The following is a 12118-nucleotide window of genomic DNA, read 5'->3' as shown; positions in this document are numbered from 1 at the left end:
TAATAACATGGAAAATACGGACTTTTGCGAGAGTTGACGAATGTAATCCGGAAGTTGTAAATTACCCACAATGCTCACAGCATTCCTGTAGTGAAGGAAAACTGGAAAAGCTAGGGGAGGGATAATATTGATTTATACAGCCGGCATTGTTCTTCAGCGTGTAAACGCACAATGCCAACCAAACCACTAATCGAGTTCCGTTAATTTTATTCGTAAGTAATTATTGTTTTAGAAGTGATGGCTGATATATAGCAAACTTGAGGTTTAGGTATGGTGGTTATGATGTATGATTTCAGATTTTTATTTGTTCTTAATTTCTAAAGTAAAAACACACACTGCATGATGAGTTAATAGTCATAAAATTTTGTCTGCATTATATCAGTTTTATCTTATTTAGATCTGACTGTGCCGGCTTTTCATCTGGTACTGCCTAACATCTTTATTAAAAAATAATGTGCTCTTGTTATGGATTCTATAGCTCTACTAAAAAATCTCAGCCAAAGAATATGCCAGCTACATGTATATGGGTTTTTCAGAATCACTTGAGATTCACAGCATCTTTGCAGTGAACCTTTTTTGCTGTTAAATATAGGTTGAAATATTTATTTGGTAAGATAGCATGGTAACAAGATGCATGCTGGTATATTTTGCTCCAATTCCATTTTGCACCAAGATGGTTTGTGCCACAATGTTTTGCTCTCAATATATCAATAGCACAATATTGAACTATTTGTATTTTAATCGTTTAGCATTTTAACATATCCATAATATGTTCGATTCTGAAACTTTTAGGAGTGCAGTATCATTTGTGTAATAATAATGAACTCTACTCCTCTCGCATGTCATTTTCATACTGCTAATGACTTTACACAATTTTTAGTTTAACTCCTCAAGTCTTCCTTTACTGTCTTTCCTAATGTCGTTTTGATTTCCAAACAATTTTATGACTAGTAGAAATTTTCTCAAACTTTGTAGACTCCCTATGCATCAGAGTCAAGATTCCAAACTTCTCGTATATTTCTGACAAAATCGGAGATACCCAAGTCATTTTAGTGACAAAAATATGATGTCCTATGAAAAGTCAAGTTTAGTGAGAATACAAATGATAGTTTTTTTTGGCAAGGAAATTGCACTAAATTCTTGTTTGTTAATCTTTTCAATTAAGTTGTTACTATGATTTATCCACCATGTTGCTATGCATGCAAAGTGGATTGAGAGTATTAGAATTTTTTCACATGGACTCATAAAAATTTCTTTGAACTATGTGTAGATTTCAACCTGAACATAATTTTTTTTAAACATGTTAAAATGGTAAAACAGAAAGAAAGCACAATAAAATGTAGATTAATGTTTGAATGACAAATAATTTGTGTATCAAAAAATTTATAAAATTACAAAACTACTGCTTTGGCAGCTGCATATTCAGTATATTTATTTGGAGTTTTACAAGGAGGCAAATTATCAGACAATTCTTCTTCTGATGGAGAGACTTCTAAACCACCAGTTTCTTTATATTTTGAAAGTTGTCCGTGGGCTGAGATCTTTTTGTTTAGAATTGAGAAAATGACTGAAAATTACTGCCTATGGTTAATTTTATTTTCTTAGTAGTATTCATAGAATTTAACAATGCTTGGTAATCATAAAACATTTAATTGGAGGCAGAATAATGGAACTGCACTTTACAATTTCAGATGAACACAATTATACGGAATTTTGTACCTGCATACTAAACAAAAATTGCAAATCCACAGATATATGACTCCATGGAAATAAATATGCCTACAGTATATTATATCTAGCAAATTCAAAAGACACTAATTTAAAATTAAATATATATGCTAATGTGTAAAATTGATTTCTGCCAAATTTCGTACACGCTTAGCCTAAATTTAATACATTTACAATAAATCATTTTTGTAAGCAGATGTTTTCTTATTAACTTTCATTAATTTGAATTGGTAGAATTGGAATGATTTCTTTTCTGAAGTTCAGCTAAATTTGGTAGAATTGGAATGATTTCTTTTCTGAAGTTCAGCTAAATTTCAGCTATGAAATAGCAGGAAAAAAATATTGATGTCAAAATACTAATGTCAAGCAGTCACAATCAACAGCATATTTACCATAGGTTTTCAAGATGAATATGAAAATGCTAAATAGGCCGATTCACTTTAAGATATTGTGCATCATTTGTACATGAAACCATAAATCTGACATACAAGGTATGGTAGATAATATTAAGGAATACATAACTGAGAGAGTATGTTGTTCTCCTGTGTAGGAAGGGAAACATAATTATATATTTATATAAAATTTCAAAAGTAATGTATAAAAATACCCCTTTTGATCTTTGTACTTACTTAGGACGAGGGGCAAAGGTATTTTCTGTATTCACTATCATTGATAAATATCCCAATGATGAAAAAACAACAACAAAACACTGATCAAGAAATAACTTCTGTTACAATATGATAATAGATAGTTCTCACTGTGCAGTATTTAGACCATGTTTATTAATGGCAAACAAGTGAACATTACTTCTTCATTGCAGCATTCACCATGATTAAAAAGTGATTTTGAATATATTTTAAACATTGTCTCAAATAGCATACCTTCACAACACACATAAGAGAAAAATAAGTAGATATTTAAATGAATCATCTGAACTTCTGTTGGTCATCTTGCAGGTAACTGTAATCTTTGAATACTGCAGAAGGTTTAGATAAGTCAAAACTGTGAATACGGCAGAGTACAGAATGTCAGTACTAGGATGAAAACTGCAGGGAATTCAGAATGTCAATACACTGTACTATGAAAACTTCAGAGGGTTTAGAATTGTATCAGTACTGTAGAGATATCTAAAGCAAAAATATATGGGATCTAGAAAATTTATAGTTGAATACTAACTATAGACTATAGAGTTTAATGAATTTTAGTGAATGCAGACTTCAGTACTTATTTTACACATACATATTTACAGAATATTGGCCATTAAATTGAAACCATGGCAACACAAGCAGCTGTCCATCAACGCAACCTTGAAAGTGCCATCCTCTTCATGCAGACTGAGCATGCTCAGACACTAAAAGGTCTCCACGAAGAAATTAAAAATCTCCAGAAAAAATGCTCAGGTATACGCTAATGTTGTTCTTATAGAAGTAGCCTACTTCATCTCAAATGAAAGGAATATCCTTGTGCATGCAGAATGCTTTAATTGACCTGCAAGTGAGGCCATTCCAAGTTTTTTCCATGTTTTAGTGTTCATATGTGCCTTGGTTTTTGACACTTCAGATCAGAAAACAGTGGTCCAGATATGATGTTCTTTTTTTTTTTCAGTTAAAACCTTTTTGAATTTCTTCATTTGTTGAGAATCTGTCAAATATGTTATATTAAGCTTTTACAACTTTGATTTTGCAGAGGAATTTTTTTATGAAAAAAATATATAAGCACAAAATCAAATCTGTTGAATGATATCATTTTTATGACCATTGATAAATCCTTGAGGCACCTTTATTTACTTTAAATAATTTGTTTGTTTACATTTTAATTAAAACGTTTTCCTCTCTTGTTTGATTGAATCTTGACGCAGTCACAGCAAATATGATGTCATTTCTTATAAGGGCCACTACTCTAGTTTCAGAAAGAAAACATTATGGAAAGTGGTTTTCATAATAAATAAATTCAAAATGTCAATGCAATACGTAGGCCTATAATGCCAGATATCAATTCTCACCTGCTGGACATAAAAATATAGCCGGCAGTCATGTGTCGCATTTAAACCAATGAAAGTGTGACATTTCAATATGAGGGAAAATAAATATTAGGGCTGGCAATTTGTAATCGGTTAACCGGTTACTCGGTCGGAACGATGCTAATCGGTTAGAAAATTTGTAATCGATTAGTCGGAAAAAAAATAATATATGTGAAAATATGAACAGACTTTCCTGAAATTTTTATTTAAAAATACAAATAAAAAATATTTTAAATGTTAGCATTTTTAGCTCTACTGGTCAGAGACCAGAAGAGCTTATGCGATAGTAAGGTGTCCGTCGTCCGTCCGTCTGTCTGTCTGTCTGTCTGTCTGTCTGTCCGTCTGTCTGTAAACAATTTTTCAAAATGCTACTCCTCCTACAGTTTTGGTCCGATTTCAATATAACTTGGCACACAAGTAGATTACACTAAGATACATAATTTAGTGCATCGGTTTTTGATTTCGATGGACGGTGTTGCCATGGTTACTAAAAATAGAAATTTCTGTGAAATTTCTTTAAAACGCTACTCCTCCTACAGTTTTGGTCCGATTTCAATATAACTTGGCACAGAAGTAGACTACACTAAGATACATAATTTAGTGCATCGGTTTTTGATTTCGATGGACGGTGTTGCCATGGTTACTAAAAATAGAAATTTCTGTGAAATTTCTTTAAAACGCTACTCCTCCTACAGTTTTGGTCCGATTTCAATATAACTTGGCACAGAAGTATACTACACTAAGATACATAATTTAGTGCATCGGTTTTTGATTTCGATGGACGGTGTTGCCATGGTTACTAAAAATAGAAATTTCTGTGAAATTTCTTTAAAACGCTACTCCTCCTACAGTTTTGGTCCGATTTCAGTATAACTTGGCACACAAGTAGACTACACTAAGATACATAATTTAGTGCATCGGTTTTTGATTTCGATGGACGGTGTTGCCATGGTTACTAAAAATAGAAATTTCTGTGAAATTTCTTTAAAACGCTACTCCTCCTACAGTTTTGGTCCGATTTCAATATAACTTGGCACAGAAGTATACTACACTAAGATACATAATTTAGTGCATCGGTTTTTTATTTCGATGGACGGTGTTGCCATGGTTACTAAAAATAGAAATTTCTGTGAAATTTCTTTAAAACGCTACTCCTCCTACAGTTTTGGTCCGATTTCAGTATAACTTGGCACACAAGTAGACTACACTAAGATACATAATTTAGTGCATCGGTTTTTGATTTCGATGGACGGTGTTGCCATGGTTACTAAAAATAGAAATTTCTGTGAAATTTCTTTAAAACGCTACTCCTCCTACAGTTTTGGTCGGATTTCAATATAACTTGGCACAGAAGTAGACTACACTAAGATACATAATTTAGTGCATCGGTTTTTGATTTCGATGGACGGTGTTGCCATGGTTACTAAAAATAGAAATTTCTGTGAAATTCCTTTAAAACGCTACTCCTCCTACAGTTTTGGTCCAATTTCAATATAACTTGGCACACAAGTAGACTACACTAAGATACATAATTTAGTGCATCGGTTTTTGATTTCGATGGACGGTGTTGCCATGGTTACTAAAAATAGAAATTTCTGTGAAATTCCTTTAAAACGCTACTCCTGCTACAGTTTTAGTCTGCTTCTAATATAATTAGGCATACAAGAAGACTATACTAAGATACATAATTTATTGCATTGGTTTTTGAATTCGATGAACAGTGTTGCCATGGTTACTTAAAATAGAAATTTCTGTGAAATTCCTTTAAAATGTTACTCCTCCTACAATTTTGGTCTGATTTCAATCTTATTTGGCACACAGTTAGAATACACTACGATACATAATATGTATTTCTGTTTTTTTTTTTATTTGGGTGAATGGTGTTGTCATGGTTACTAGAAATAGAAATTTCCATGAAATACTTTCAAAACGCTACTACTCCTAGTTTTCATTTGATTTCAATATAACTTGTCACAAAAGTAGACTACATTAAGATACATAATTCTATTTATTGTTGCATGTTGCAATGTTTCAAATCCAAGTGCTACTTTTCTTTTGTTATACAAACAGACCAGTAGAGCTACAGTCTCATCAGAGACTTCTGGTTACCTATCTATTGAAGCTGATTTTGGAGATAATTAAGGTTCTCCAGATAAACATTGTGGGGGGTAATTGGGCAGTTGTTGATATGTTAATTGCTGTTTAAACAATGTACATCGCTCCCATACATGTACCTGCCCCGTGTTTCTTTAATGATTTTAATTAGATGATCGTTGAATACTGTGAACTGATTATAATGCGTACCTTACCTTTTCTATCCTTTGCAGTCACCAATCAAACTATAATATTAATTGTAAATTAAGTTATAATTTCACTGTATTTCCAGAATTTGCATTGCATTTCCAACAATTTTTGTTTTCATTTCCGACATTTATTAATTTATTTTTTTACATTTCCAGAATTTTTGAAGGATACCTTTCCGACAATTTAATGTTAACTAATATAAGTGGAAATAGAATTTTAACAGGATATACATGTTTTATTTTATACCACATTTTCCAAATAAGAACATTACAATGCACCGTATCTATATGCAGCAAAAGTTAAAAGTAAAGGAGATGAGCTAAAGTTCACAACACTTACATTTACTCCATTGAAAAATCTACTTGTTTCTTTAAAAACTTAGCTAAACTTATTATTTGGATATCGATTATATATTCTAAAAGTACTATATGATAAATGTCGGAGATGAAAACTTAAAAATGTTGGAAATGAAAACTACAAAATATCAGAGATGAAAAGTTCAATATTTTAAAAAATTCCGGAAATGAAATGCAGCTGATAATTTAGATGTAGTTTTGATTATAGTGACAATACATAATGAACATGCGTGACAACTGACGAAATTTCATGCAACTGAAACACTAAGCGTGTCTCATGGATTTCTTACTCACTAATTTTTTGCCTATTAAACAATGCTTTAATTGAAATAATGTAGAATATACTGTAGATAGTTTATCTGATAAAATATAAACTTATTATTACTACATGTAACATTCATATAGTCTTGTTAATGTTTTTTTTATGTTGAGCTTTGAATGATGAGAAAATTTTTGATACGATTAACCGATTAATTGGTCGGAACGTCTTACGGTTAACTGATTGGCAATTCTGTATTCGATTGCCATCCCTAATAAATATATATATAAAATCTTCAGAAATTTTCTTCAGTCTGAAGTACAGCAAGACCACGAATAGTCGTGTTCATGATGTGTATAGATTCAAGTTTGTTCAGTTATGAACCATGGGGCTAGGATCTAATGGGGGAATTACAAAAGGGGAAACAAATGTTTTTGACACAAAATATTTTGATAATCACTTAAACAAGGGCACAATTTGTGAAGTTGCATTGACTTAATTCAGTCTTGTGGAGAATTGGGCCATGGATATTGACTTTAAGCCTCCATTTACTGTCAATAGAATTGTTGAAATTTATCATGGATTTTAATGTGTTGACAACATAAGGGGTTTTCTCTATCTAAAAAGTGCATATTCATTTGTGAGGGAAAGAATGGCGAATCTTGATTTTTTTTTTTTTTGTTGGCCTATGGGCCTCACACTCCATAAATATTCAAGTCCTCAGTCTATGTATTTATGATTTATAATAGCATATATTGTATTTTAGTATTTTAGACTTGACTTTCCAACTCAATATGCCATATATTGTATTTTAGACTTGGCTTTCCAACTCAATATGCCATATGTATTGTATTTTAGACTTGGCTATCCAACTCAATATGCCATATGTATTGTATTGTAGACTTGACTTTCCAACTCAATATGCAAGGAATAGGGGATGATTCACCAGGTGAGTGGGTACCTAATACTCTTTTCTATCTCAGTTATATCAGGAGTAAATACTAGTGAAGTGTTTATAAGTTTATTGGTCACACTGGTCATTTAATCCAGATCTTCTTTCCTTACCCTGCACCTGAAGCAGCTGGATGAAAGAATTAAAAAAATCAACTCGGTGACAATTTTTCATACTGCTGCAGCAATCATCAGTATAGTTACAGTCTTGTCAGAGACTGGTTCTAAAGATACCTTAGTTTCTGCCCCTGACTCAGATTTTTTTTTTTCCAAGATCCCCTTCCTTAATTTTGAGGATGCTGATTGTTTTTATAATGCCAGGCTTGTTAAATGTCCTTTTATGTAAAGATTACCAATAAAACATCCTTTAAACATAACTATTCTTATTTGTCTTTTCAAATGTTAAACAGGTGCTCAAAGCGCTCAGATCGAAGACTTGAAGAAAGAAATCCAGGAGCAAATTAAAGAGAGGGAGGAATATTGCCAGGAGCTCCAGAGGAAGGACAAACAGATCAAACATCTGGAGACTGACGTCAAGCGAACAAAAATCAAACACCAAGAAGAGCTCCGCAAACGAAGCGAATGGGAGGACAGGCTGCGTGCAGACCTCGAGTCAAAATCTAATCAAGTGGCTTACTTGACCACAGAACTGCATAAACTCAAGAGATTACAGTTAGAAAGTGGTTCAAAACAGGCATATATTGCTAATGCCTCTCATGGACTAGTTCCTGCTCCTCCTGGACTCCCAAAAGAGCGAATGTCAGGAATCAGGAGGGGTCATCGTGGAGCTAGAAAACCTGAGCACGAAGAAATACAGCCAGTCCGTGCAGGGTCAGGTGGCACATCACGGTCCGATTCTCCCGTTCTGGAGGCTGCACGATCCTTCATCGAACGAGATGACATTGAGCCAGAAATCAAAGAACGCAAACTGCCACCACTTCCTCCCATAAAAGCTGCCCCTAGTGATCGCCATGTCATGTTTCAAAAGGTTGTTCAGCCTTCTCATCGCAAAAAGCATGTGGAAATCTCACAGGAAGTGCAGGTCATAGCTGTAGATCACATGCCCACAAAGGAACAGAAGTGGGCCACTCATGCCCATGAGTCGAGAAGTTCTGAAATGAACTAAAATATAAACTTGTCACATTTGCCAAATGTTATTTTACATGTTGTGTTCTTTTTGTTATGTTTTGTGTATGTTTTTGATGCCAACTATTTGAGTTTACAGACATCATTTTAATGTGTGTGCGATGATCATGTTTTTATGATAGAGAGGGTTTTTATTCTGTTTTTAGAACACATTTAGCATATATTTAAGAAGGGTATGTAATTTACGTATTCTTAATTTGTACTTTATTTCTTTACTTATTTTAAGGATACTTGTTCTTTACGAGGGTTGAGAGAAGTTTTATTCCGTCCAGGGTTTGTGATTCTGCCTGTGATACTTTCAGATCAACATGTCAGGTCAAAAACAGTTACCATTGGCCATAGTTTCTCAAATATTACTGTCAAGTCAGTAATTACCATTGGCCATAGTTTCTCAATACAAATATTACTGTAAAGTTAGTAATTAACATTGGCCATAGTTTCTCAATACAAATATTACTGTAAAGTTAGTAATTACCATTGGCCATAGTTTCTCAATACAAATATTGCTGTAAAGTCAGTAATTACCATTGGCTTTAGTTTCTCAATACAAATATTACTGTAAAGTCAATAATTACCATTGGCCATAGTTTCTCAATACAAATATTCCTGTAAAGTCGCCATAATTTCTCAGTACAAATATTACTGTAAAGTCAGTATGATTAAACATGTCATGTTTTTGATGATAATAAGTTTTCTATATATCATTTGATAAGTAAAATGTGGTAAATTTCATAATCAATTCTCTCACTTCTGAGTACTGTTTTGAGGTACTTGGTTAATCTTAAGTCTCATGTTGTTTCAACTTCTATGTGAATTTGCACCCATGTGTTGTGACTAAATAAACATGACTTTTTACAGATTTTGTTTAGTTCTTACACAGCTGGGCAAGCACTCGGTGACATAAAAATGACTGAAATATGGCTGGAGATGTATACTCTACATTTGCTTAGGATGTGATGAATTTTTAGATGGACTACAGTTAGGAATTCTCTTCTGTACATTAATGTTCTCTTTACTACCATACTATACTTGTGTACATTAATGTCCTCTACCCTATAGTACTTGCGTACATTAATCTTCTCTACCCTATAGTACTGTACTTGTGTACATTAATGTTCCCTTCCCTATAGTACTGTACTTGTGTACATTAATGTTCTCTTCCCTATAGTGTTGTATTTGTGTACATTAATGTTCCCTTCCCTATAGTACTGTACTTGTGTACAGTAATGTTCCCTTCCCTCCCTATAGTACTGTACTTGTTGTACTTGTGTACATTAATGTTTACCTTCCCTATAGTACTGTACTTGTGTACAGTAATGTTCCCTTCCCTCCCTATAGTACTGTACTTGTGTACATTAATGTTCTCTTCCCTATAGTACTGTACTTGTGTACATTAATGTTCTCTTCCCTATAGTACTGTACTTGTGTACATTAAACATTAATGTTCTCTTCCCTATAGTACTGTACTTGTGTACATTAATGTTCCCTTCCATATACATGTAGTACTGTACTTGTGTACATTAATGTTCCCTTCCCTATAGTACTGTACTTGTGTACATTAATGTTCCCTTCCCTATAGTACTGTACTTGTGTACATTAATGTTCCCTTCCCTATAGTACTGTACTTGTGTACATTAATGTTCTCTTCCCTATAGTACTGTACTTGTGTACATTAATGTTCCCTTCCCTATAGTACTGGTGTACATTAATATTCCCTTCCCTATAGTATTGGTGTACATTAATGTTCCCTTCCCTATAGTACTGGTGTACATTAATGTTCTCTTCCATATAGTACTGTACTTGTGTACATTAATGTTCCCTTCCCTATAGTACTGGTGTACATTAATGTTCTCTTCCATATAGTACTGTACTTGTGTACATTAATGTTCCATTCCCTATAGTACTGTACTTGTGTACAGTAATGTTCTCTTCCCTATATTAATATTGCTTAAAAATTCACTTATAGGCAGAAAAACATAAAATTTTAAATTGAATGTTGAATGTTGGAAGTTTTCCTGTAATCTGAAAAACTTACATACATATTTATCCTGTTTCTGATAAAAATCTTGAAATTTCAATTGTCAAGAAGATTACTGTATTAAACCATACATATATTATGCTGTCTACAACATTATATTGTTAATATGCCCCCTCCATGTGACCTACTCACTACATATCAAATCAATATACTTAGTACCCCCCTTCAGGTGCTATACTGTTAAGATCCTATTCAATATGTTTTTATTTGAACATGCAAGGAGCCTAATAACTGATATCACATAAGCATCAGACGATGTCACAATGTAAACAATTATTACGGAACAGTTTGCTTAACTCTACGGAACAGTTTGCTTAACTCAGAGAAAATGAACTTTATTAAAATATCTTTGACAGGATAAAGAAGATGGGCGTGTTTGGCGTGTGATCTGCAGGAATCATGTGTTCGAAACATTTATAGTTTAAGTGTCCACGATTTGGTTGACTGCCCACAGCTGGACAGGCTTTACAAAGCTATGCACATAGGAAATGTTACATTTAGTTTGAAATAACATGTCATATTGTAATATTTAGGTCCGCTTATCTTAATAATCAAACTTTAAGATAGTAATGCTTCACATAAAAAATAAACACCTACAAGATAATAAGAGTATAGTTAAATGCAATTACAAGTACATGTGTATATTAAAGTATTAGTAGGTTGGAAGAATTGGTTTCGCTCTTGAGCAACAGAACCAGAACATATCCTTTTTAAAATAAATCAGTACAAAAAATTAAACTGACGAAAGAATTGATTGCTTGCATCAAAAAAAAAAAATATATTAACGCTCCATGCGAGGATCGAACCAAAAAATCTTTCGACTCCATTGCACTGGACGTGTAATGCATCCTACTGAGCTATCACGTCTACTCATACAAACTGGCTTTTAAAACTACAATGAAGCACCGCATTTACACATTGGAATTTTTTTGGAAAAAGTTCATTTTTTATGGTCTCTGGGTATTCTCTCCATTTTTTACAAATGATTGTTTATTTCTTTGATTTAAAATTCATACAAATAACGTTTGAAAATCATGGAGAGATGACCCAGAGATAGCAAATTTTTAGAAAATCGTGTTTAAAAATGTGACATTTTGTGCCAAATGAATCATTTAGCCTATTTTCAACTTATTTTTTAGCAAATCAAAATACAATTTCGGGAAAATATTTCCCTTTCCTATTTTACAGGAACCCAAATGATCAAAAGAATGTTAAAATTTCGTGTGATAGATCAATGAAATTTTCACTTTTCAAGTGTGCCCAGATTCCTGCCAATTGCCAGTCAAAAGCGCCCTCGTTCTTTGTTATGTAGACAC

General features: G+C 33.0%; 1 protein-coding gene across 1 annotated transcript; it reads left to right on the top strand.

Annotated features, from left to right (window-relative positions):
* Positions 1 to 61: 61 nt before the first annotated feature.
* LOC133205835 (coiled-coil domain-containing protein 92-like) lies at positions 62 to 9623 on the top strand. The gene is made up of 4 exons (XM_061341721.1): positions 62 to 212; positions 2978 to 3128; positions 7569 to 7616; positions 8029 to 9623. Exons 2-4 carry the CDS (start codon positions 3002 to 3004, stop codon positions 8742 to 8744), a joined length of 891 nt encoding a protein of 296 aa, XP_061197705.1. The 5' UTR covers positions 62 to 212; positions 2978 to 3001; the 3' UTR covers positions 8745 to 9623.
* Positions 9624 to 12118: the final 2495 nt, after the last annotated feature.

Source organism: Saccostrea echinata, unplaced genomic scaffold (assembly GCF_033153115.1).
Source record: "Saccostrea echinata isolate AGI-Se365-2 ecotype Australia unplaced genomic scaffold, CSIRO_AGI_Sech_v1 ptg000054l, whole genome shotgun sequence".
NCBI classification, from domain to species: domain Eukaryota; kingdom Metazoa; phylum Mollusca; class Bivalvia; order Ostreida; family Ostreidae; genus Saccostrea; species Saccostrea echinata.
The sequence above is the reverse complement of the archived record's forward strand: the minus strand, read 5'-3'. Positions and strand labels throughout refer to the sequence as shown.

Excerpts from the sequence above, each read along its gene's own strand:
- LOC133205835 (XM_061341721.1), top strand. The coding sequence starts at position 3,002 with ATGGCAACACAAGCAGCTGTCCATCAACGCAACCTTGAAAGTGCCATC. Across the intron at positions 3,129-7,568 it reads TCTCCAGAAAAAATGCTCAG|ACTTGACTTTCCAACTCAAT; the intron begins GTATACGCTAAT and ends ATTGTATTGTAG. Across the intron at positions 7,617-8,028 it reads AATAGGGGATGATTCACCAG|GTGCTCAAAGCGCTCAGATC; the intron begins GTGAGTGGGTAC and ends AATGTTAAACAG.